Source organism: Petromyzon marinus, chromosome 36 (genome assembly GCF_048934315.1).
Source record: "Petromyzon marinus isolate PM22_M1 ecotype Great Lakes invasive population chromosome 36, UKy_Petmar_22M1.pri1.0, whole genome shotgun sequence".
In the NCBI taxonomy this organism is placed as follows: domain Eukaryota; kingdom Metazoa; phylum Chordata; class Hyperoartia; order Petromyzontiformes; family Petromyzontidae; genus Petromyzon; species Petromyzon marinus.
In genome coordinates this window covers 7,962,832-7,988,564 of record NC_133702.1, presented here as the reverse complement: position 1 = coordinate 7,988,564, position 25,733 = coordinate 7,962,832, and the positions used below count along the sequence as shown (strand labels likewise).

The following is a 25,733-nucleotide window of genomic DNA, read 5'->3' as shown; positions in this document are numbered from 1 at the left end:
ATTTACAGCCCTTTGTCAATCCACTATGTAATGCTTCCAAGCGTGTGTTTGTCCTCGAAAGCATTTAATCTTGCGATAACTCGATACATCAGATATTCTTGGTTCTTTCGGTAAAAGAACCAAGAATATGAAAGAACCAAGAATATTAATTCCTGCAGTCACGAAAGTTTTAAGTAAAAATTCGATACATCAGGTCCATAATATCCACGCAATTTTATAATTCTAATATTTCATTGATATTGTCCCATCTTTGCGAGCGTCATCGTGGTCGTCCTATGTTACAGACAGACGGACAGACAGACAAAACAGATGGATAACGCTAATTCATTGATGCTTATGGCTTGAGAGCGTTCCAACAGATGTTGGTTCATACGTGATCATTCTTACCATACAACAATGGCGTATTTTTATTTATTTATTGACTTCTTGATAAAATGTTTGGGTTGGAGCCATTCCTAACATTGGCTCTTAATTGTTGACCAGAGGCTGGAAAAAGGGTTGGGTGGGTGGGACGGGGTATATGGAGGGGCGGGCAGCCAAATCACCTGCCTTAGTGGACTTAGGGCCCTAGGGGCTGCCTCGGGCCCCGTCCCACCTCGTGTCTCGGCCGTGCCTTTTGTCACGGCGGGGGCTGGTGGCGTGGGGGTCGTTCTCGCCGGCCCGCCGGCCGGCCAGCCAGCTGTCACGGAGAAGCTATTTAATGGATGCACGTCACCACTATTCGCGCACAGGCTGTTGCGTTGTAGACTTTGCGCATTGTATTATTTCGTTGAAGGCAAAACAAGCCATGGTCACATCATTATCATCATCAAAGTGTGCCATTGTGTTTCCACTGCTGGATTCATTAAAACCTCCCCACTCTGCAGTCGCCATCCCTCGTGTCACTGCGATGCCATAATGCATCTCACACTCCTTGCACACGAGCTGATTTCACTTCATCTCATATATACACATTACGGTAATAGTCATAGATACGGTAGTATATGTAAATACATGCACGTGCACACGCATAGATACGCATGTGCTCCATGTCCGCCGCGGTAGTCCAGTTAGGAGTGTTCTTTCCTTCGGCTGTCATTCCGTAACCCAGTCTTGTCCACTGGTCATCAACATGGCCTGCCCCAAGCCCACTAAACTTTCCTTAACAGTTAATGTGATCCGTGTGTTCATCCGTGTAATTCCGTTGTACCATATAGTGTATCATTAAACGATATCTTACAAGCGTTCATCCTATATATTTTATATGATGTGTGGTATGAATATATAATCGCGACGTGGAATCATTTTACATTTCGCTTTGATGCGTTGTGGGGGCAATAATATACAGTTAATACATTATCTATACACATTTATCTTTGCCTTGTACTATGTACAGATTACACGTGCAGCAGGCTGTGACATCTTGATAGATATGAGCGTACATCAACGTATTTCCACATTAATATCAAGAAAGGTATTGCATGTGAGCTACGACTCTTGGCCACGGCTAATGTCAGTGGCGAGTGATATTCGAACTGGTTCTGGAACCAGACCCCCGCTCCCTGCTTCACCAAGATGCCGCTGGCCAGCGTAGCGATGCATGGTAAAGACAAGCCTCGTGGATCGATACGGGTTGGCGAGACCCTTCATCAAACAGTGGAATTGGCACAGCTCGCAATTGTTGTTATAATTATTTAAGCTACGGAGAGGGCGGTTATGTAAGGGACACGCACGGAGGAGAACGCGATGAAACGCGTTGTTAAATGAAAACACGCTCACGAAAAAAAAGCGTGGAAATTTAATTGAATTAGTGAGTCACAGGGCCATTTGATTGCTCTATGGCCATTGCGTAAACGCGCTGCGTGCTTTGTTGGCGCATGTGTGTAGTTTATATCATGTGACCTTTGCGATTTTGAGCACTGGCAGTGTGGATCACAATTATGGAGTGAGGCGGATTATGAAACTACGTAGAATTGAATGCTCTCCGAGCGTTCAATTTGAACAGAACTGGATAATAGAAGTGCAGCATGAATGACGCTATCTAAAATGTCATTGTTATTACTGTTATAATGCAAAGGGAAAACAAGAATGTTTACAATCAGAAATATGGACACCGTGGTTGAAAATAGAAAACATTAAAGGTGTGCAAAGTCGCATGGAGAGATGCATGATTGAAATTACAGATAAATTAACACCTGGATCAGGAAACGGACTCAAAACAGAGACAGTACGTTAACTATACTCTTTGGTTTTATTCGGTAAAGTCACGTAGGTAAAACGAATTAAAATAAAATAAACAATTAAAACACGACGTTTTGGAGGCAATGCAAGCTTCCGTCTTCAGGTGGGACCAGTCACAGCCAAAATCGCTGCACCAAGTGACTGGTCCCACCTGAAGACGGAAGCTTGCGTTGCCTCCGAAACGTCGTGTTTTAATAGTTTATTTTATTTTAATTCGTTTTACCTACGTGACTTTACCGAATAAAACCAAAGAGTATGAATCCTTGCAGTCACGAAAGCTTCAAATCTAGAAGTCCGTTAACTGTTAAGGAAAATAAGTGCGCTTGGGTAGGACACATTATGGCTGGAAGGAATAATGTCCGATAGGCGAGACTTGTAAATACATGGTAGACAAAGAAGATTATTTGCCCCAGAGGACAACCACCATTGAGATAAAGTGATAAGATCACTTATTGTGAATTTTGGCATGGCAGGACTGTGACGAATGGTGACGGGTTGGGGAGGGCGTCATCCAGCAGTGGATAGATCATGGCTGATGATGTGCAGGAGTGAGATTCGCTGTGGAGTTGCAGAACCATGAGGGATGGACACGGCTTAGGGGGATCTTCATCCAGCAGTGGATCGACAAAAAGGCTGCGAAAGGAGAATGAAGTACCCATCGCTTCCCTTAGGGCACAATTAGAGCACCCCGGTCACAAAAGCACCCACGTAGTGCATTATTAAAAGTGGTGTTGGCGTGAGCAGGCGGGATTAAGGGCGTCTGTTTGGGGGGGGGGAAGGGTGGGGGATGTTAGTCTGTTTTTAGCTCGCAGCCTTTCTGCAAGCGTCGTGGGTTTCATGGCCAGCTGCCGCGTTCCCTCCAGCGTGGTATGCGGAGCAAATATCCCACATCATTCATTCACTGCATTCCAGGTGTCCCCGTGCGTAAAGGACACGGTTATCGCTCAATGGGCTCTCACCTGTGCTCATGTACGCGGGATGCAAAGCAAAGTGCCGTAATTCTACAAGCTTGGAATTTATTTTCCACTATTCTTTGTGTGCCATGTTCTATCCACTGTTCGATTAAGGCTTCCATATACCCAAGGCAACCCTCAAACTCCTGCGATGCTAGAATGTATTTCAGTCCTGCACAACATCATCATCATCAGCAGCAGCTATAGTTTATCCACTACTGGATGCAAGTCTTCCCACGCCGTCGCCGCCATCCTTGTCGATCGTGGATGATGCCACAATCCATCTCATTGCTGCACATGAGCGGATCTCATTGCTCCACCTCTAGGGCACATTATCCCTTTCGGCCGTTGTTCATTCACCAGTCTCGTCCATCGGTCACCATCCTCACGCTTTACGCAAAAACAACCCTTTAATGCCGATATTTGATCATTTCACTGCTGGCTATTCCAAGTGAGTCATATTGTCCCGTCTGCTGTAATCATTCCAGAAACTCTAACGAACAAAGTGTTCTATTAGCCTCAATGACTTTCTTCCAACTCTCATGGGAGTCACATTTGTAAAACAGGAATGACAATGACCACATTTTCAGCTGGTCACCGATTAAAATAAAAAAGGGATCTGCTGATGACAAGTTGTGTGCTACTGGAAGGCAGATGGTCCTTTATGCCATCATGTAGCATGTATATATATACCGCAAACACCATATGTTGGTGTAGGGTTTAAGTTCATAAACCCTAAAGGTAGCGCTTGCATTACAGCACGAGAGAAAAGTATTCCTTGGCATCTGGTAAGAATTCCAAAGTTCTCGTGTTATCAATCATGCCTATATTTTTAGAAGCTATTGCGCAATACCCAGAATGACACGCATCCGTAAACACTGTCCATGACGACACGGTTGTGGGTAAAAGTGTTCTTTCCAGGACGTGTCATATTTGGGGAAATATGAAATGTGACCCTTGAGCAATAGTGTGCATGAGCTTTTGGGGGAGAAAATGCAGTTTGTGTACAAAACTCCGACAGTGACGTCGTAAGTGTTTTGGGTAATGCAAGCCATAGAAATGCGCAATACCGTGGAGACACGCACGCTTGGAATGACACTAACATACATACAGAGGAACGCATGAGTCAATGGTAAAAACACATTACAGACACCATATTGACTGTAAGGGAAAAGCGAGTGGGTTTGGGTAGAACACATAATGGCTTTAAGGGATAATGGAATATTGACAAGACTGGTGAAGGAATGGCAGTCAAAGGAGAGAAACACACAAGCGAGGAAGACCACCATGGATAAGAATCGATGGGCTAAGCTCTTGTACAAAAGCGAGATGAGTTGTGGATAACATCGCACGACTGTGAGAGGAGGCCTTCATTCAGCAGAATGAAGGCCTCCTCTCACAAGGACACATTTACTGTTACAATACTTTAATATATTGATTACGTTCACCCTAATGTATCGAATCGCGTAATAAATGTATAGTAATCGGTTCCCATGATCTCTACAGCCACTCGTGGCCACTACACTCACTCCAGTGTAAGAAAAACATCTATTATTTTATCGGATTGTAGCCATCAAAATGGGACAATTAATTGCATCGAGTGAGGATGAATCTCTAAATGTATATAATCATAGCAATCATAAATTCATGCCCTTTGTTTATCCAGGAATGCCTGAGTCTTAAGACTGTTTTTCAAGAGGGTCTTGCAATTGGGATGTTTGGCCAATCTCATTAAGGAGTGTGAGCATGACTTGGGATTAACCAGAGCTGAGTACCCGGAGAATACCCACACTTACGAAGTGATAGCTCAGAAATAACCACGTACCTAGGAGGTTTATGAGTTATGAATACACATAATTTCTAGCGTTATCCTGCATATGTTAAACTAATTAAATTCGTTACAGCCATGTGCCAATATATGTTGAACTACTTTCACACCTCCGTGCTAATCGGAGGTGCTAAGATCTCTGCACGTCGGTTTTGCTTGCCAATACTTCACCATGCTGGTCAATGAGGGTGGATGAAGTGCGCATGTGTGCGCGAGAGGGTCAGTTTTGACCGGTTGACATATCACTCGCTATTGATGTTAGCCACATCCAGGAAGCGAACCAAGAGAGCCAGGTCCATTGCGCAGTGAGCAAAGCACCGGAACCACCGCTCCCCTCCCTCCCTACCTCATATCGTCATTCGTGATGAAAATCTGTTACCTGTGCCAACAGACAGTGCCCAACCTTGCCACACCGTTGTCACCTATATATATAGTTTTGTATCAAACGTAACTCTGCAAGCCGGCGACTTCCCTTCCGTAAACGTGGACTGCAGAGCAGCCACCGCGTGCGGCAATGCAGCGCGCACCGTGCGTGCTCTCTAACCCCGGGCTCTGGCCACAAACCAACCACCCCAACCCCCTGCCGAGACGCAGGAAAAGCCAACGGGCTGACATCAGAGCCGAGTGCTGTTTGCCCTCCCCATCCACATCCCCTCCGACACTCCACCCACCACACCGCACCTCCCTCGCTCTCTCTCTCTCTGCTTTCCTCTCCTCCTGTCGAAAAGAGGGTCCCCCCCCCCACCCACCACCACCATCACCATCTCTCCCCTGCCCCGGTCCGCCCCGTGGTACAGCCCCTGCCTTTTGTCCACGCTGCCTTTGGAGCCCCCTTCTCATACTGCTGCTGTTGCCGTTCTGCGTTCTGTGATCAGCCAAGCGCACGGGCCGTGGCCATTCAGGGCGAGACAGAGCGAGGGACGGGAGAGAGAAGGGGAGGAGGTCGAAAGGGGAGAGAGAGAGAAAACAAAACTAATTACATCGCCGGGTGAGTCTTAATTTGAAAAGGGTGGAAGACGCCGAAGCAGAAGATATATATATTTTTTTAAATCGGAAAGAAATAAAGTCGTTTTTTTTTTGGGGGGGGGGGTGGTGGAGGAACAAAACAAGGAGGGGAATTCTTGGGAGACTATTTCCTCCAACAAAGACGACGGATTTTCATTCGTTTTTTTGCAACATTGTGCTTCGGAAGACCCCAGCTGCTGCAGCAGCAGCAAGCAGCAGCAGCAGCTCCCCCAACTCATCACCAACAACCCGGCCCCGATTCTGCTTTCCGTGGCTCTTCCAAGACCGTGTCGGAGTGCGAGGGGTTTCTTTATTTGTACTATATCTAAATAACAAACGAACAACCTTCCACCCCCCCCTACACTGTTATTCCGCGTCCGTCTCGTTCCAACCATCCTCCAGAAGAAACCTCAATCCCCCTCTTTTGCTGCGTCCTTCCACCCAGAGCAATGATGCACCGCTTACATTTCCTAAGCCTCCAGTACTTTGACGCCATGAACAACAACGGGACGCTCCTTGGTTTCAAGGGTGAGTTTTTTTATCGGCGATTTGTGCTCTCGCTTTCTTTTCATTTGCATTTTCATCGTGTTTATTCTTCTCGTCGGGAGGGAACTTCGCGTTGTGATTGCGGGCTTCGTTTCACTTGCACGTTCGTTTTGGTGTGGGCGAGATTTGATGATCTTCTGCATTAACAACAACAGCGTTCTCCTTGTACGATGTTACGTTTTGCTATCCGGCCACCAGAGCTTCTTCGAGAAAGAGTAGACGATACCAGAGTGGATGTCGGGGGTAGGTGTTTAACCAGGGGATGAGTAAGGGTGACCATAGTTGTGGTTCTTCACCAGACGTTTCATTCTTTTGAAGTTGTTCACCGCGTCAGGCGGCGGTCCTCCTTCGCTCCGTCTCAACGAGCTTTGTGACTTTGGCCCTGGGACACTTTGGGACACCGAACTACTTGTTGCACCGTCTTGTGCATCGTTAAGCTTTTCGGGGATTATTGTTTTAGATGTTTTGCGACGTTTTTTTTTTACCGTAGGGTTTTATACACTTTGCTGCTGCTGCTTTCGTGTCGCATTTAATACGAAACGTGCGCGCCATTCAGAACCGTCTTCCCTGCGTGTCACATTGAAGGCAAGCAAGCACGTACGGCTGGGCATGCAAAACACCAGCAGCATTGTCTAGACTTTATTAACAATACTCAAGTTTCATAATAACCAGTCGGGAGAACGGTACTACGATATCGACCCCCGGCGATCTGAGCTCGATTGCCGGCCACGGCGAACATCAGTGGCGAGTGATGTCTGAACCGGTCTTAGGTACCGCTCGCCCAAGCCATTAAATAACATCCATTGTCCAGTATGATGAAGTATGGTCAAACAAGGCCTTAAGCAGTGGATTTACAAAGGGCCGTACGTTTATTTCTATGTGCACTCTTTTTTAAAGGCATTATGCATACATCTGTTCAAGATAATCGCAATTGCTGAGGGTCCTAGGTTAAACCATAAAGGGTTAGCCATTGTGGGCCTTATCTTGAATAAATATTTACCTCCGAACAACAATTAGGTTTCCTCAGCCACCCTCAGGGTTGCCTCCTACAATAAGAGCTCCCTTCATTCCAGCCAAGCATGTTGTACCTTTAAGTCATAAACTTCACTGAAAGTAATTTGAATCTACAATTCTCCATTGAAACGCGATCATATGCAATTAACTATTAGACACAATTCCATGATGTTGTGTTTTCACACCTGATGATGATTGCTTGTGTTGCAGTCGAAACGTCGTGATAATTTTATTGTTTTATATTTTTATTATTTTATTGTTTCCCTTCTACGTGACTTTACCGAAAGAACCGAGAATTTAAATCCCTGCAGTCACGAAAGCTTTAAATCAACATCCATGATGTTTCTTAACATATACAGTAAAAATATGTACTGTATAGACTATGAGCCTCTAGGTGTTCACCTGGTTAATTAAAATGAGCTTAAAAGCATTGGCATTATGAGCAAGCACAACTTTGTACCGGTTTTTTGCCATTTTGGGTCTCATTGGTAGTGAAAGTTGTTATGAAGGGCTGCTGGTTTGCCAGTTGTTATTAGTAAAGAGCACTCCCTCTGAACGACATGGCCCTGCCACTTTCAGAGATAGAATTTAAATCACCAGCGTTGCATGCACTTTATATACGAATTACAAATGTATAGGAATTCCATTTTAATTCACAATTTCTGCCTGTCGGCAACAACAAAAAACGCCTATGTAACGGTTTGGTTATATGATGTTTTTTAAAAAAAAATTATCTAGCATAATCATAGTGTTGTAATTACTTTTGGAATGTGGGACCTGGTCTGTTAACTGATTCATTACATTGATCTTTCAAATCCACTTTACAGGAATATTAACAATGGAGGTTTGTAACTGTACCGTAATACGTGGATAGTAAAGACGTGAGCACCAAGTATTTCTCTGTTTTAATCTCTGAAATAACTTTGCATTCGAGTCCGTGCCATTATTGAGGTACAACAAACATTTCCTCTCTATACATTTCCCATAACGGATGCACAACAAAACGTGTTTGCAAGGAACCTTTGGGGTCATTTGCCGCTCTATTTGGGAGGAAACATTGAAAAATCACTTCAGGAAATGTAGCACTTTTTTTTTTAGATCCACAAGGTAAACATGTTCGTAAGATAAACACGAGTGGGTGGGAAGTATACGATGTCTTAAAGGCATAAGAACACGCGCTTGACGATCTTATTCTCGACCAACACGCTCAGAGGGTCTCGGTAAACCGTCAGCTCTTGCGAATGGTTACATACGCAGTGCACCATGAATTTTCGAAATGTAAACAAATCTATTTAGTGTTTTTAATTTAGCGTTGAGACTGAGGATTGCGAGAGAGACGAAACGCGGAAGGGGGGGGGGGTTGTGGTGTTTTTAGAGTGGCCTGCCATTCTTCGCATGTTTGCACATTAAGGGGAACGTGACTGTCCGTGCTTTGGCGTCACGACGTGTAAATGAACGGCACAAGTGAGATGTGACAGGAAGGATGTCCGTCACCTCGTGCGTACTTTTGTTAGAGAGTCATTTCCAAAAAAGCTGGTGGGGGCAGGAGGGTGGGTGTGCAGACACAGGGTATGGGGGTGCGCTTTCAGGATGCTGACAGATCGTGCTTTAATGGCTGAGGTCTTTACAGTATTTTCAGAAGTGCCTCTGGGTTTTTTTGTTTGTGTGTGTGTCCCTTTCGCCTACCCCCCCCCCTGTCTCTCTCAAGATGCCCTTTAAACTTTGACCTTACCGGCCGTGAAGGCAGGCAGGCGGGCGGGCAGTCGCTTTTTCTTTGATTCCCGCTGGCCACGGCTCAGGTTTCGGTGTGGCTTTACGGAGGCAGACGGCCTGCGGGGTTGTGAGAGGCGTTGGGGGGAGCCATGTCCACCTGCTTTCATCACTCTTGGGATGCGCAGCAGCTTTCGCTTCGGCCAGCCTCGGGAGTGTCGCGTAGAGGTCTCTCTGCAGGCGCTGCGTCTCCATCAAGCGGTCCCCCCCTCCCCTCCCCTCCTCCCAGTTGCGGTCATCAAGCTCTAGGTTCTAAAAGAAACCTCCAGGAGGAGTCCTCTTTAAGAGTAATAATGCACACAAGGTGATTTCTTCAGACAGTAATATGGCCCCATTGTGACCATAGGATTATTTCCCCCCGTCGTGCCTTGCATGCTGTGTGACATCACTTGTTTGTTCTTCTTGTCAGCCTGTATCTTTCCAATTCTGGGCAAAGGTCTCCCACATTTTCTTCCAGCCCCTTCCTTTCCTTTGTTGCTCCGGTGCAGTATTGGCCTCCAAAAATCTGTTTTATTTAATCCCGCCATCTCCTCCTCCTCTGCCTTCCTCTGCTTATTTTGCCCTCTCGCGGTCTCCACTCAGTAGAACATCGCGATACGACGTGTTTGACGCGCACACAGCCTTGTTTTAGACCACCGACTCAAAATATTCAACACTGCGGCCATTCTATGTTCTACAGCAGCAGGACAGCGAGACAACTCTGTGACTTCATGCTCGTTAGGAATCACCAGTGCACTATAGCCATCGTTGCTTACTGCTTCGCTGCCTCAGGGGCTTTATGTTGACGAGCCCTCACCAATTACCGCAGAGACAAGTTTGGCCCTGCCCAAGGGCGACAACATACCAACTCTTAACACTTTCTATGAATGATGAGACATTCGTCAGCCAGTTCTTTGCAGCTGCGATATCAGTTTGAAATTGAATAGCTTTACAACCCGCAGGCAGGCCACAGAGAGAGATGACACCTACCTTCCAAGTGCCACACTCTTGTGGGCTCCGTGTGATATTTTGCAGTTGCCTTGTAGGCTTGGCGAACCTCAATGTACCTCTTATTCACCGCCTTTGAAGCATGGCGATAACTAGTGAAATGATTAGTCGTATCGCGAGAAACCATGTCACCCCAATGTGTAATGGTGTTGTCTCTGTACAGATTATACACCACACGTAAGTCAGATCTGCAGATTGCGTGTGGTGTAGTGAAGTGTGGCTACTCCCACCTCTTTCAAGATGTCTGGTGAGTGTGGAAGAGTAGGCAAAATGTCCTTTAGAGGGGCTCTCAACAGCTGCCTCATGTGGAAGCCCTTCCGCTAGCAATGGCGTGACAAAGCAATTGTAGGGCTGTATCTTTATCCTTTTCAAAGACAATTTCTTCCTTCTGAATATTTATAAAATACCATTTCCAATGCGTGCCATGATGGAAGAATAAAGAAGAAACCCTCAATGTTCACACAATGGAATAACCCCCCCCCCTCCCCCTACAAACTTCGTACACATTAAAGTTGCCGACTAATCATTTTAATTTAAAACCATGAAACATTCACTTTCATCACTAAAAGCAGCCCGGGCCAGGCATTCGTTCATAAGTGTCAGTTCGGGGTGTAACACTGAGCATAGATCAAACGGTCACGTTAAAACCGCAAACCAGTTACCCGAGGAAGGGTGGAATGTCTGGCATAGCTGCTACTGCAGAGAGCGCCACCATGGCTGCCACGGGTCACTTGGGCCCGAGGGCCTTTACTGATGGCACCACCATTGTGGAGTGTATGCTCCTGACAAATGTCCGCGTTTGGCTTTGAAGCTGCGTAGCGTTACGGCGCGAGGTTCAGACACGTGTACAGTTACTCTGGAGGGAGAAGAAAGGGCCTGCTGGATTTGATGAGTCTGTCGGGCCTCGGGGCCCGATCGTGTCCCCCCCCCCCCCCCACCGTGATTCCAGAACAGGGTTCACCGCGCGGGGCTTGGAACTCTTTTTTCGTAGCGTTTTGCTCGATCGCGGTTCTTTTGCCAAAGGTAATGTTGTGGCTGAGTTTCGTATGGCTCGAGTGTTGCCTAATTCAGACTGAATATAATGAAGCCACTTTGTGTTGTGTAACCAGAATGAATCGGGGAGGCAGCACTGGCGGCAATATTTGTTGAGCGCCGCGTTATTGTCCTGGCTCTTCATACACACGTTCTTCCAGTTTCACTAATTCGACCACTTCAGATGGACACAAGGTCACCATGGTATTATTATATCTGAGGAGGTACACACAGTTCGCAGTGATCATGAAGTGCCACGCACTAAACACAGCATGTGCTGCCAGTCGGTGACCTTAACATTGCAGGGTCAAGGAAAAATCCACTGTAATGTTTTAAGGTCCCTTGCTTGACTAAATTAACAACGCTTATTCAGGCTGTGCCCTGGCAAAGGATATGATTGTAAGTTTCACACCACACCCTTCTCCTTCCTTCACCTTCCTGCCCACCCTGCTTCCTCTGCCAGCACTGCTGAACAATAGTTCAGATCCTCTTGTGCCCAAATAAGCATCTTGTTGCATTGCCCACGCCTCTCGCTTATATTATATATTTTTAATTCGTTGAAGGGTCAGTCCTCATGGCGAACTTTGTCCAAAAAACAGGACCTATATTTTATGGGAAAAAAATTGGCTCTACTAACCGCTTCTTGCAATAACACAGGAGGTGTTAAGATGTTCAAACATCAAACAGACACCGATTGCGAGGCATCAAGTCTGCATGAACCACACATGCTTGTGCTAAGACGTGCAAACAAACATGTGTTCTGATAGTATACGCATTGTCTTTGAAACTGATTGGCCTACACCAGGGACAGCCTTTTATATGGCCTTGTCTGACCAACGTGAGACCAGAGAACGCAAAAAGGCAAAGAACACAAAGTTAATGCATTCCTAGCTCGGGTTGAGCAGTTTTATATATGGGATACTTTTTTTTCCGGTATCAAAATTATGAAAAAATAATTGTTTTTACCCTTCCCAACATGTTTTACCACAAGCATGTGCGGTTAATGCAGACTTGATGCCTTGCTGTAGGTGTCTATTTGGTGTTTGAACATCTTGACACGTGTATTATTGCCGAAGGGTTAAAGCCAATACTTTTTTCATCATTTTGGCACTGCCAAAAAGGGTCCCATAGAGAGGACCTAAATTGCCAGCATCCAAACACTCTCCGCAAAGCCCCTATTCATGTGTGCTGAGCTGTAAGCAGTTGGGCCACAGTGTGCGACGGCCCGGGTACCCAGTGCTCCCTTCGCTTGTTGTGAAGTTTTGAATGGGGTCGTATTGAGAGCGATCCGAATGTGAAAACAGAGCCGCGGATTCCCGGGCATGATAAATCGGGGAGGCAGTGAGCTCATGCGCTTGGCACGGGGACCGGCCTGTTTCGTCGCGTCTGTGGCTGCTAAAGAGAGCAGTGGCCGCCAAGCTCTCCGTGAACTGTACGCCCGTGCGGTATCCCCAACGCTGGCGGCTATAAACAAAGCCCCGAGCCTCGGCTCAACGCAACGGCATTCTCTCATTCTACAACCGTCCGTCCAAAACTGTCCGTGGTGCCGTCTGGTATGGTAAAGATTCCCATCACGCCCCCCCCCCCACTCTCTCTTGACAAAGTTGAAATCTACTAATAATGGTAGAGTTATATACGGACAGGACAATGCCAAATGGCCAGGGGTGGGCATTTGAGCATCGTTTTGCTGATGTGGTTTTTGGTGTCTCACGGTATTTGGCCGATCGTGCATGTCAGCGTGCTTGAGATATTTATTTTCGCTATGAGCACCAGCTCGTTTTGTGTACGCGGTCTTTTCGTTACGTTCAAAATATATGCACAACCATTAGCAACACCCTGCGATCCAGAGCCCAAGGAATCTGCATGAAAAATCTGCCTTAATCGGTTCTCTGTATGGTAACGGTATGTATATGAACATACAAGCTCAACGTAAAGAAATGTACACGTAGTTATATACTCTTTGGTTTTATTCGGTACAGTCACGTAGTTGTATCTACAATACATATGACAGTGAATGAAATGTAGACCGAGTATTATGCTTTTACGATGGTGGAAAATAAAAGTGTGGTGCAGAGTACGACCATTTCTTTTTTGGCTTCAAAGGCAGGGAACAAAAAAGCCCCCCCCCCCCCCCCATCGCAAAGCCCCGTTATGTCCAAACACTGCCCTGCCGTGGTGTTTCTGCCAGAATTTATGGTGCCGGCCGGGAACTGCTGAGGAAACACGAGAAATGCTTGCGCCGTGCGTGACTAGAGGCACGTACGTCTCCCCGCTTCCAAAACGCCCCGGCGCTTCCTTGTGCTCTGTGGAACTATTGAAATAGTTCTCTCCGTTTATTGCTTGCTGGGAAATAAGAGCACTCGTACCACTGGGTATGAATCGGAGTTCAGTGATAAACACGCTGCTATGAACTCGGCAACCCAAATTCGATTCCTGGCCATGGTGAACATCAGAAGCGAGGGATATTTTAACCGTTCCTATCTTCCGTCCTCGTCACCACCCTGTACTGACCAGTGTGGTGAAGTATGATTAAAAAATAACAACCCATGACTGACCTAGTGTTGCGAAGGCTTTCATCCATTGGTGGATTGATTCCGGCTGTATTTTTGTTTATTTAATTTAACAAATGTTACTTTGCCAATGTTTTGTGGAATCCACCGACTAATAACTGAAAGCACGAGTACTGCAATAATGGTACTAATAATTTAAATTTATATAGGCCCTAAATATAAAAAAAAACATTTCCAGATGCTTTACCTAGTAACCCACCCAGCATAAACAAAAACAAAACGTTAGCCAAAGCATAAGGTGTGGCTCATCTCCACTGCCATTTCTGAGTCGGTGATGATCATTCCACATTCCTATGGAAGCCATCATTGTTGTCAATAGGATAATCACATTGGTAAACAGTGTATTACATTCTATGCTGTACACTATTTAAAAATACATGATCTCTGCAGATACGGGGCTCCATTCTCAAATTTTGGCAGAACGTCATAGCACGCAATTTTACCATGATCTTGCCAACAATTTGCCCTGGCATAAACTCCCAAATTGTCTTCATACTCTCCTTGGTGGGGCCAGTGATCCATTAGCATTTTGCCCAGACCATTGGTGTGAACATTGTTTCTCTGCCACCATGACATCCCCTAAACGATCAGGAGCAAGTATCAGCCCTTGAATATAAGGTGGAAACAAACTAACAGTTCGGTCGCCCTCTGTACAAAAATGGGCCAAATAAAGCAAATTGCGCAATTACACAAACTAACGAAATGTGGTTTGAGTTTATTTACTATTTGTGACATTTTACAGACCATAGCTTTTCAGAAATATTTGAATCTGGGTCAAGGTTGATTTTGTATTGTATAATACGCTTCTCTGCCAAAGCTACATACTTCCCGACTGTCATATACAGTGCAGTACTGTGTGTACATTCCAAAGCAGTATGTACGTTCTTAAACGTCTTGTATATTTTATTATGCAGTATATGTGTCTGAAAATCTAATGTTTAAAATATGATTTTTTAAAGCAAGTTTTAAAAAATGTAAGTTACCAGCAAATGATAATAATGCCCTCTCACTTAGGAAATCGTCAGTGAGCCTCAAGACTCTTCTTCAAGAAGGGTTCTGCCCTGGGATGTTTAATCAATTTTCATTTATGAGCATTGGCATGTGGGAGGGAACTGGAGTACGCACGATAACATTCACACAGACAAGGGGGTAACACTCAGCACAGATGGACTTAAAGGTCCTACTTGCTGCACTGCCATTTTATGACCACCTGACCGCTCAGAGGGGGTTCGTTAGTTTCCATGAAATCCACCAAATTTCGGCTCGAAAAACCGCCACTTTTTTCAAATTTTCTTGCTGTGGTTTTCACACCTGATGATGATTGCTTGTGTTGCAATCGAAACGTCGTGAAAATGTAATTGTTTTATTTGTATTATTTTATTATTTCCCTTCTACGTGACATTACCGAAAGAAGCAAGAATATGTATAAAACGATTAATATTAGGGATGGTGCAGAGGAGCACTGATTAACTTACAGAATTGTGAACCCAAACCTTAGTTTGGAATTCCCAAGCGACGGCTAACATCCGTTATTTCTGAATCCGTATTGGTTCACCCCTTACATCAATCACAAACCAGCATTGTTAATGTATAATCACACAATCCCCATGGCTGATATGGGAAAGGGATGTGAATTATTACCGTTACACTGTATATGGATGGAATATATTGAGGTTTATGTCAAGTACTGCACTCTTAAACAATAGTAAACCAAAAGGAATTAAGTATAATGTTGAGGTTTTAATTGTTTTTGGGTTTAGAGCCGCAGTTAAGACTGCTTGAGCGTGGGTAATTTATTTTCTGCCCAAGGGTGTTTTTTTCCCTTCTGCTGGTGCTGGATAAATGGGTGAGGCATCATTACTTCAAACAGATCGTGCCCTATTTCCCTGAGGACAGTTATGAGGTGTGGCATTTCTTTGAGTAATGTTCTCAAAAGATTTGTTTAAAATAAAGCCGATCTCGACAGAACCTACACTTTGCAAAAACGCAGCGGCATTAACACGTCTGCAATGCAGCATTTTGCAATTTTTCGAGCCGAAATTTGGTGGATTTCACGGAAACTAACGAACCCCCTCTGAGCGGTCAGGTGGTCATAAAATGGCAGTGCAGCAAGTAGGACCTTTAAGTCCATCTGTGCTGAGTGTTACCCTCTTGTCTGTGTGAATGTTATCGTGCGTACTCCAGTTCCCTCCCACATGCCAATGCTCATAAATGAAAATTAATTAAACATCCCAGGGCAGAACCCTTCTTGAAGAAGAGTCTTGAGACTCACTGACGATTTACTAAGTGAGAGGACATTATTATCATTTGCTGGTAACTTACATTTGTTTTCACTTGCTTTAAGTTGGATTCTATTGTATCTTTATCAAGTTGCAGTAATAACTTTTTTACCCTACTCATTTAATGGGTAGGCTGCTGATTTCTAAACCCTTTTACCACATACCGATTTTCAAAGCAATAATTGCATTTTTTTCTCGAGATTTTATCGTTATAAAGCTGTGCGATTAGCTTCGAAAATCGGTATGTGGTAAAAGGGTTCAAAGAATGTCAGCCTACCGCTTAAATCGCTTGGGTTGGCAAGCATGTTCCGCGAACCTCCGGGAAGGCCTGCCAACTCGAAGGCGGACTCGACCGGGTGTTTGCGATTATTATTATGATTAAAAACATAATTACAATCAAACGTTTGTGATGGCAACTGCAGCGCTGTGACGCATTATCTCGCGCAGGCGAAACCCTGAGCAACGGTGACCTCCGGCAGGCCATGCGGCTGCCGCCACTGCTGCAGGACCCCAGGGCTGCCCTCCCGCCCACCGGTCTCAAGCGCAAGTACAGTGAGGAGCTCTGGCACGAGTCGTCGGACGCCTCCGACGAGGAACAAGCGCCCCGGAGCAGCAAGGTCCCCGCGCTGCAGCCGTAAGCAATGCGAAATCGAATGCCCTTCGCGATCCGCTGCTTTTACCCAGGATTCTCATCCTGTTATGAGGTGGCTGCTGTCCAGGGAAATCTTGTTAAGTCTTCCCTGCGATGTTAAAAGTTCGAGTTTTTTTTGGTCAGATGCATTATAATACACCGTTACCTACTGTTATCACCCAGCGTGACGTCATTCCACATGAGGCCCACCCGCCTCATTCATATTAATGAGTAGGTGGCTTTTTACACTAACGCAGAGGAAGGTTGAGCTGAATTAAATAATGTATTACCCAAAGTCGCTTCAAATATGACGTTGCTTTACAGAAAGTTACTTGACACGTAATGCTCTGCAACAACTTAGAATGAGTTTGTTAACATCGTGACCTTAACGCACACAAGTATCGAGCGTCACTGTGCAGTGGCTGGTGGACTTTAGCAACAAGAAGCTTGTATACACTGTAATAAGCAGGGCGTCATTTCGCGTGAAATCTTTTTTCTGGGTCACTGGTAAAATGGGAATAGACACGTGTGTGACGAGTAGCCACGACCAAAGTGAGAGGTATTGTTATTGTGCTGGATGTGGTCTGCCGGGCATGGAAACATTTTCTGGGTCACCTGACCCAGAGAGACCCAGATGAAACCAAGCCGCAGTAATATGTCTCTTTTTGTAATTGAGCATCTTTATACAGTACTGGGGAATTGTACATTGCATTTAAGACATACTTAATGCACAGTTTACATGAAAGCCTCAGTTTTTTCACGTTATACATCTCCCATCAAGCTGCTTCATCCCCTGTTTACATGGACAGCAGCTTTTGTTTGTATTCCCTGCCTGAGAGCGGTTTGTGTATACATGTTACTGTCTTTCCTATTCACAGTCAGCCAAGTTGTTTTTGTGACTTGGCTGATTAGTGAGATGCAGCTTTTTGGTCTATCTTTCCTGGTTTTATATCTGTGGCAGGTTGCACAGTGCTGGGGAGATTCTTTATTTAGTTATTTTGCTAACAGGGCAGCGTTAAGGTGGTGCTCTCACCATTTTGGGAGGCTTTCATCCAGCAGTGTTTTAAACACGGCCGGAAATAAATAGTTGTTTGCAGACATCCTTTTTTCTGTTTAACATTGAAGTTAATAGGTCTCGGCATGACAAAGCTCCACAGCAAGTATCTGGCAAGCTCTTTTTAACTGTCAAGCAGTTGTAACCAGCATATTCTTCGTCAGACAGTGTAAAGTGTTGGGAGGAACATTTCCAGTGGCAAGCAGAAAAATTATTGCAGAAAACCTTCCCAAGATTTGCTCCACCGCCATAAACGGGTTTGTTATTGTGCTTATTTGTATTTGGGATAGCTCTTTTTCGCCGAGTGCCGCTAATTCACAGGCAGGGCAACTGTTTTGTTCCTGGGTTCATTTTCTAGTTGGCGCAAGCCCTACCCATATTGCGTGACGTTCAGTCGTGACTTCTAACACGCTCTTGCAGGCCGTCAGAATGTACATTGAGCCGGCTTAAAATCGGCTTAACACCTTCTTCCACGTTTAAAAAATGCTCCTTCCATGGCCGAACAATAACAAGTGGGGGGATGTTTTTCCATTTCGCAAAGCGGCGTGGTTATGAACGTGAAATACCTGGATTGTCCTGTCAACCGCTGAATAAGCTTGTGTTCCTTGAGCACATTCTCATTTAGGAGATTTCTCATTTAGAAATGCCTCTTTCCCAGTTAGGTTCCTCCCCCCCCCCCCCCCCCCCTTATTCTTTACTTCACCACGTTGGCAAGTGTGGGTTGGGGAAGTGGGTGGATGGCAATCCCGGTTCTGAGATCACTTGCCACCAACGGTAGCCGTGGCCTTGCATCGAACTCGGGTCACCGGGTTCACAGCGTTCCGTGTTAACCACTTTACCACCACTCCGTCCCTATTTTCATTGCTTTACCCAATGTACTATATTGTAAATGCGAAACAGAAAGCTGCTGCCGACTTCCTTGGGACATCGTCTGCACTTCGTGTATGATAAAAGTAACATGATGTTGGCGGTGAAGAACAAGCTGCTTGTGCAAGCAGTCAAAAGTTATACGACAGCTAACAATTTAAAGGTCCCCATCGTATACTGTACAGTTTATTACAACAAAGCCAACTGAGCTCATCCTAGCAGGATTTTGAGCAACATTGCTAGGAGGCGAAGATACAGCGGACTGCTGTCGCTGTTAGTTGTGACAGTGTAACGAATATCATGTATAGTGGCCTTGGCTATCAGCTGGTTTCTGTTCAAAAACATAAAACAAAACCACAATGTTTTTGGATTACGCGAGGCCTGACGAAAAAGAATACGATCATTGTCGGATAAAGGTTTGGGAATTTTTTTTTCAATTCTACATTTTTTAAATGAATCATAGTGAAAAAGGCGAGGTTAAGTGCGTACAATGCACCGCATTCATGGTCAAAACAGCGGACCCATTTCTCAGTGGGCGAGCATCACCCTTTTTTGCTGCTGCATTCAGTTTTCGCTTGTTTTACTCTGCCGCGCGGATTCCACATGCTTATCCATTCCACGTGCCATATACGCCAAATATCCAAGCCAGCTTTTGGGTCGTGCTGATGCATTCCTGAGTCCATTGTCAGGGTCCTCTACTGGGGGAGGGATTCTTGACGGCACTGCACTGCGCATTCCACACGTGCCATGCAAGCCCAGTTTACTGCTATGTATTTGTTTTTTTCTGTCCTTTTTTAGGTACTTAGGCCTCTGGCCTTACGTAAGGCCCCATTTTCTACTCATAAAACTGCTGCCAGAACCCGGGATATGTTTACAATCCGCTATTTTGGCTTCTGACCGGAATACCAGAGGGGGGGGGGGGGGGTATACATACAAGAAAATGCTCCCTCAACATTAGAGGCTTCACGTTTCGTTTTTTGGTGTTAGATAGCCATCTAGAAAAATGTAAACACGGCGCTGTTAAAGAAACACGTGCGGGTTCACGTGAAATGCCAGAAAACATAAGCAAGTTATTTACCAAAGACAGCAAATTGGGTCATAGATGTTGGGTAATAATACTACTACTGCGTAGGCTGTGCGACACGGCTCTCCGATGTGTTTTCGTGTCGTAACAGTGTGCTGTTCGGCACCACGTACGACGTTTCGGTTATCTGAAAAGGCTCCTAGCACGTGACGCGAAACGTCGGACATCATGCCAAACAACAAGCCGAAAGTACATCGCGGATACGTTTCGGAACGTCGCTTACGAAAGCTCTAACTCACAAGATGTGTATTGCAATACAATCCTTGTGCCGTGCTTTTGGGCTGATCCTGCGCAGGATCCTTCTTTTTACACGGCAGTAAATAAGTTTCATGTTTCGGAAAGTTATCTTCCTAGGAGAGCTCACGCTAGTCACCAACTCCCTCCTCGGAGCTTGGTGGATACTCCCTTGACGTGTGCGTGGGGGGGGGGGGGATAGTCGGGCAGCGCTGGTGTAGTGGGTTAGCGCTGCACTCCGCCACGAACCTGGCGATCTGGGTTCGAGCCCCGCTCGCGACCAAATAACAGTGCTGAATATGTGAACCGGTCCCGGGCCTCTCCGAGGTCGACTCGGCCTTTAATGTGTACCTGTTGAGTTGCGTGAGCATCAGCACTGGGCAGACGTAACGGTGGCCGGGCCGCATGGTGCTGGTCACGCCACGTGCACGTGTGCCGTGTGCCCGCTTTCGTAGGTGCCCGCCAACAGCACTTGCCCCAAAAGTCTGTTAAGGCTATACGGGGGGGGGGGGATCTTTTGTCTTGGGAGGGATAGCGCGTCGGCAGACCGTGGCGGCTCCGTTGCGTGGAAAAAGCGTTGCGGCGAACTTGTTCACCCCCCCCCCCTCCACCACGTAGCTACCCCCCCCCCATCCCGGGCTCTGTCCTCTACCCCCCCACTCCCCCCCGTGTCTGTCCATGGCCAACAGCTGTGGGGCTCAGGGAAAGGGTCTCATCCGTGCGCCTGCCTGCGTTCGCGGGGGCGCAGGCCAAGCGATGAAACGTAACCCGGGGCACAGAAAAAGAAGTGCTTTTGCAGCAACCGGCCATGCAAACACGGTTTGCTGTGGGGGAGGGAGCGGTATAAACAGATTAGAGGAGCAGCGGGCAAGTGTTTAGCTTAAGCGGAGGATGCGGTCTTAGCGATGTGATGGTGGTGGTGTACAGCACCGCCCCGCGGGACGCGAAAGTTAAGAGGACACCCGCAGGTGTGGCTCCAATACGTCCGGGAGACGCGCCGAGCGTGGCTTTCACACAATTGTGCTGGCGCGTCTGTAATTCGAGTACAGCGGAGGAGACGGACGGACTTTGCGTGGGTACAGAGCGATCCATTTATAGACACCCCACTGATTTCTGATATACCCCCCCCTCGTGCAGTGTGTGACCGGTCACAAGAGACGTTTGTGTGTGCGCGCGTGTTTTTTTTTAATGGGTCGAGGTGGAACGATATCGCCGTGGCCCCCTTCCACCCCCCCCCCAATCCCACTCGAGTTCGCCTGACATGACCCGGCTGAATGTTCTGTCTTGTCGGGTGGTGAGGGAGGTTCGCATCACAGCAAGTCACACACAAGGTGTGTCGGGAAAGTGAACATATGTAATACCCGTTGTTGAGATTGGTTTGAAATAACATTATTTTCTGTATAATTCCCCCCCCCATTATTGTTGTGGTGTATCTCAAAATCGGATCACCCTCTATAAGTCGCTAACGTTTCAATTCACTATAATTTGGCAATTAATAAATGTGGCCTTGATTCAAGTATTTGGGAAATACACATTTTGTTGTCACATTGGCAAAATTACAATATTTTCCCATCACCGACACATGGCTCACCTTCACCTGTTCTCATTTGAGGAGCACGAAGAGTGGTGGCAGCATCTCTAAACGCGTGTGCAGGGAACTTCACACCGGCATACTGGAATGTCTGCTCGATGTGCAGCCCCTATGACACATTTGCCAGGTCACAACAAGACCCATGGCTGCATTTCACCTTCACACGGCTATTGCCCTTGAAATGCTACATCCGTTAAACTCCTGAATAGAAAACACATGTGCCTTGCTGTTCGTGATGTGTTGCTGCTGCTGCTTCCGTGAAGATACTTCCTCAGTTCCTGTACATTCCATTCTTCAACCGGCCACCTACGTTGTGCAGGGCGGATGAAGTACGTACGATTAATGGGTTCCTTAATCATCCGCCTGATTTTTGCACCCTGGTGCCAATGTAATTACATTGATGAAAGGTGCACTCGGCACTACTTGTGCTTTTTGTGAAGCAAGAAATGCCCCTTTCCCAAATTTGTGCCTGATTGTGCTCTCGGTGTCATGTCATGAGATGAAGATTCCATGTGGATCTCTTGCAGAGCAGTGCAGCCTTTTCGTGTTAGACAATAGCCCTTAGAGACGGATATCACAGCGCTACCTCTGAGATCCCTTCAAGAGATCCATCTAATCCACACAGTAGGTGGGCAGCACTTTCCCACCCACTTTGCCATTGAGAGTAATGTTCATCACCTGGCAGTCAAAACGATCATTTTGATTTTCAGAGCTGGAATTTATCAAAATTAAGTGCAAAATCTAATTTTATGTGATGTATGTTTTGTCAGTGGTAAAACTAAACATTTTTTTTATTGCACCAGGGACTGAGCTATATAGCTCTTTTTTTTAAACAACCTGGCAACAAATGATAGCTCAACCAAGTGGCTTATCATGTAGAAATGTACAGAAGACAAATACTCTAAGTGCATGTTTCTAAATGTGTCGGGAAAAACCAAAGAACCCGGATAAAAATACATATGACCACGGGGAGAACGTGCAAACACCAAATATACAGGTGTCAGGGTCGGTATCGAACCCACGACCTCCTGTATACCACGCGAGGTAGTTACCATCTCACCACCGTGGCGTCCGGGATGAGACCAGCAATGGTGTCTGGGATGAGACCAGCAATGGTGTCTGGGATGAGACCAGCAATGGTGTCTGGGATGAGACCAGCAATGGTGTCTGGGATGAGACCAGCAATGGTGTCTGGGATGAGACCAGCAATGGTGTCTGGGATGAGACCATCAACCCTCTACACTTTAGAACCCGGTTTAATCACGTATGGCTGAAACCTGTATTTAAACCCAGAATTGCAGTGCTGCCAGCTCAAAGCTCTGACCCTTGAGAAACCCGGCCACCTCAGCGCTGCCTATGCATTGGCGCCAGGAAGCGGCATGGATATTTCCATGTGCGCCTTGTCCGGCCTGCAGAGCCACAACGCTGTTAATGTTCTCAGAGTGTGGGGGGGTTGACACAGCGAGATTGTGCATTGGCACATGGTTGGCACTGTGAGAAGTTCACGTTTTAAAACTCCTCGCTCTGCACTTCTCCGATCGCCTTATCTTGACAAAGATTTGTTTCTTCGTATGCTGTTTGAATAATAAAAAATACAGACTGCGTTTCACATGTAAGTGGGGCATTGAAGGAATGGTACGGCAGTGGTTGATTTAATAAGTTTAACAAATTATTTGGTTTGGCCTGAAAAATTGCCGAATATATGTCCTTATGTGTTTATCGAGTCACATGTAAAATCCATGTTTTTAGACGTACTTTGTCATGTTGAGTGAACTTTATTTCACTAAACAATTGAAGATCAATTCAAGAGAAAACTGAATCGGTCTGTGTGCCTAGGGCAGTGAGTGAAGGTGGATAAGGATCAAAATTATTAAATAAAGGAGGCGGACGAGAGCAAGTCTCGGTGCTTTTGGGAAACTGAAGCTAACAATGACAAGTACTGAGCATGTGCCTTGGAGGAAGCATTAAATCAGTGGATATTGTGGTCATCCAGAACAGACCGTAGTACAACATCTAAAGACCCTATGCACGATCCACAAATACGACGCAGACATCAAAGCGATAACACTCCGCTACTCCTGACGCGGTTATCTGGCCTTACCAACCTGCATGTGAAATTGTAGTTGTTTGCTCTGCATACGAAAGAAGAAGTGTATATCACCTGCTGTGTAACATGGATCAGAGAGACACGGGGACATTGGCACAGAACAATGAAACGAGAGCCGAAAATTGTACAGAGAAGCACGAGGAGAGGTGCTTGCTAGGAATTACATCTAGAGATAGGCAGATAGGAAGATCACTCTACGCCTATCTTCTGGCTACGTCGCAGCCTAAGCCTACATCACCTGTTGTGCACAGACCTCCCATCGTAAATACACTGCAGTTTCTTAACCCTGCTTAGCTGCCGAGACCTGGTGACATCAGATACTCCCGTGGTGATTGAATGGTCTCATGGGGGGGGGGGGGTGCTGGCTTCTTGTCGCATCATCATCACGAGTAGCCAATCACTGAGCTGGTAATCTTCCGCGATGAACGTGGGAGATTACCCGATGTGGAGCCCGTCGGCAATGTATTACCCCCCCCGCCGCCCCCGATTGTTTCCAGTGTCCTTTTAGCGGCAAATAACGAAAATTATGGAATTTCGTAATTGAGCAGTGTGTACAATGTGCACATTGCATTTTAAATACCGGACAGCTTGTTAATGAGAAAAGTTGAGGCTGCACCTAAATCATTATATACGTCAAGTCACAGTGGTCCATAGAGTGAACAATGAGACATGTTTAACGTTGTTGCCGTCATTTTAAACATAGCCAAAAGTTAAATATGGGGCAGTAGTGATTCCTGGCAGGTTCCCAAACCCACTCTTGTGCCATTTTTCCAAAGCACTTATCCGCTCTTACAAACAAAAGAGTACAGTGCGTGCAACAGCGCAAAACACACCGCTAATGCACACCACACATAAAACAAAGCAGGTCTTCTGTAAATTTTCACTGTAAAAAGGTTGAAGGTGCCACTGAAGAAGTTGATGTCTTTCGATTTAAAGCTTTCGTGACTGCAATGATTCATCTTCTTTGGTTCTTTCGGTAAAGTCACGTAGAATGAGAATAAAATAATAAATTGATAAAATAAAATAACACAATAATATTCTCACGACGTTTCGGCCACAACACAAGCGGCCTTCATCAGGTGAAGGGACGAGACTGTCTGGAGGACAGCGCTGTCCTCCAGACAGTCTCGTGCCTTCACCAGGCCGCTTGTGTTGTGGCCGAAACGTCGTGAGAATATTATTGTGTTATTTTATTTTATCAATTTATTATTTTATTCTCATTCTACGTGACTTTACCGAAAGAACCAAAGAAGAAGTTGATGTCTCACGCCAATGCTGGTGGAAGGGCCTCCATTAGAGGGAGCTCGAGAGAAAGCCACCTCCAGAGAGGGCATTTGGCCTACTCTTCTGCACTGGCCAAACGTCTTGGAAGAGGTGGGACTACCCACACTTTAACCCCCCTCCCCCACCACACGGCCTGCTGATTGACCCTGGTGTGTCCCATAATACTTCTGGGTGGGACAGAGGTGGTGCGGGTGGGAGATGGTGAGGTGGGGTGGGGGAATTAGGAAACTTGCACCAATGCTTCAACTGCCGTTCGATCGAAACGAATCGGATAGCCTCTGGGATAGCAAGGCGCTGCCGTGGCGCTCGCCCGGTACGCCACTGCAGTGTCCCCGACGTCGCCTGTAACTGGGCAGACGAGGCTCGTCGCGGTAAAAATGCAGACGCGCGCGGTGGGTGTCGTCGGACTTGCGCGCGCGCGGAGAGACAATGCGACTGGGTCTTAAATGGGGGATCCCGTTAATGAGATGACCATTGTGGCGCTGGGTCAGGAGGGACGCGAGTGAGGGCGGGCGAGGGGCCATTTTCTCATTTTCACAGCTGAGCTGGAGCACAAAGGCTGCCTTTCATTCCCCCCGTTGCCCTCCCCAACACAAGCCCACAGCTCAAACCCTCTGCCGGGGTCTTTGGCGTCAGCTGTGGCTGGCAGGAAACCTGCCCCAGCCTTCCTTTACCCC

General features: G+C 46.3%; 1 protein-coding gene across 1 annotated transcript in view; it reads left to right on the top strand.

Moving 5' to 3' along the window:
- The first annotated feature begins 5,522 nt into the window (after positions 1–5,522).
- VGLL4 (vestigial like family member 4) overlaps positions 5,523–25,733 on the top strand; it is a 35,039-nt gene continuing 14,828 nt past the window's right edge. Inside the window, exons 1-2 of the mRNA XM_032966519.2 lie at positions 5,523–6,534; positions 16,652–16,838. Of these exons, the coding sequence (XP_032822410.1) occupies positions 6,456–6,534; positions 16,652–16,838 (266 nt within the window). The 5' untranslated portion in view covers positions 5,523–6,455. The remainder of the gene's footprint in view (positions 6,535–16,651; positions 16,839–25,733) is intronic.